Here is a 1,136-nt window from a genome sequence, read left to right on the forward strand (position 1 = left end):
TTGGGTTCTATTGGGTTCCATTGGGTTCCATTGGGTTCTATGGAGTACTATAGGGTACTATATAGGGTTCTATAGGGTGCTATAGGGTGCCATTGGGTTCCATTGGGTGCCATTGGGTGCTATGGGGTACTATAGGGTACTATAGGGTACTATAGGGTCCCATTGGGTGCTATAGGGTTCCATTGGGTCCCATTGGGTTCCATTGGGTACTATAGGGTGCTATAGGGTGCTATAGGGTCCCATTGGGTGCTATAGGGTACTATAGGGTTCCATTGGGTCCCATTGGGTTCCATTGGGTGCTATGGGGCACAATAGGGTACTATATAGGGTACTATAGGGTCCCATTTGGTGCTATAGGGTTCCATTGGGTACTATAGGGTACTATACAGGGTACTATCGGGTACTATATAGGGTACTATAGGGTTCCATTGGGTTCCATTGGGTTCTATGGGGTACTATAGGGTACTATATAGGGTGCTATAGGGTCCTATAGGGTGCCATTGGGACCCATTGGGTTCCATTGGGTTACTATAGGGCACTATAGGGTACTATAGGGTCCTATAGGGTGCTATAGGGTTCCATTGGGTCCCATTGGGTTCTATGGGGTACTATAGGGTACTATATAGGGTACTATAGGGTCCTATAGGGTCCCATTGGGTTCTATAGGGTCCCATTGGGTTCTATTGGGTCCCATTGGGGGTCATTGGTTTCCATCCCCCCCCCCCACGTACGGTACGCCGTCATTTCCTGTTTGCCGTAATCCCTTCCGGTCCCACACCGGAAGTAGCACTGCACGCTGCTCCTCCATTCCGTCACTTCCTGTAACTCCGCCATCAGCTCCCAAGCGGAACCGGAAGTTCTCACTTCGTAACGTGACGAAGTTTCGATTCCGGCGGAAGTTGGTGCGCTCGGACAGGAAGTCCGGCACGTGATGTTAAAGGAACCACCGTAACGTACCAAAAGGACCGGGGGGTCCCAAAGGATCGATGGGGAGATGAGACGGGGGGCTGCGATGGGGGGAGATCATGGGGACCCCATAAGTGACCCCATAACCCCATAAGTGACCCCATAAGTGACCCCATAACCCCATAAGTGACCCCATAACCCCATAAGTGACCCCATAAGTGACCCCATAA

The 1,136-nt window shown here is 51.1% G+C and overlaps 1 protein-coding gene across 1 annotated transcript in view; it reads right to left on the bottom strand.

Moving 5' to 3' along the window:
* LOC107307511 (intercellular adhesion molecule 5-like) overlaps positions 1-1,136 on the bottom strand; it is a gene marked incomplete at its 3' end in the record, with an annotated part of 13,340 nt that overhangs the window by 8,021 nt on the left and 4,183 nt on the right. The window contains exon 2 of the mRNA XM_015851018.2: positions 732-1,007. Coding sequence (XP_015706504.1) covers positions 732-1,007 — 276 coding nt within the window. The remainder of the gene's footprint in view (positions 1-731; positions 1,008-1,136) is intronic.

Source organism: Coturnix japonica, unplaced genomic scaffold (genome assembly GCF_001577835.2).
Source record: "Coturnix japonica isolate 7356 unplaced genomic scaffold, Coturnix japonica 2.1 chrUnrandom643, whole genome shotgun sequence".
Classification (NCBI taxonomy): domain Eukaryota; kingdom Metazoa; phylum Chordata; class Aves; order Galliformes; family Phasianidae; genus Coturnix; species Coturnix japonica.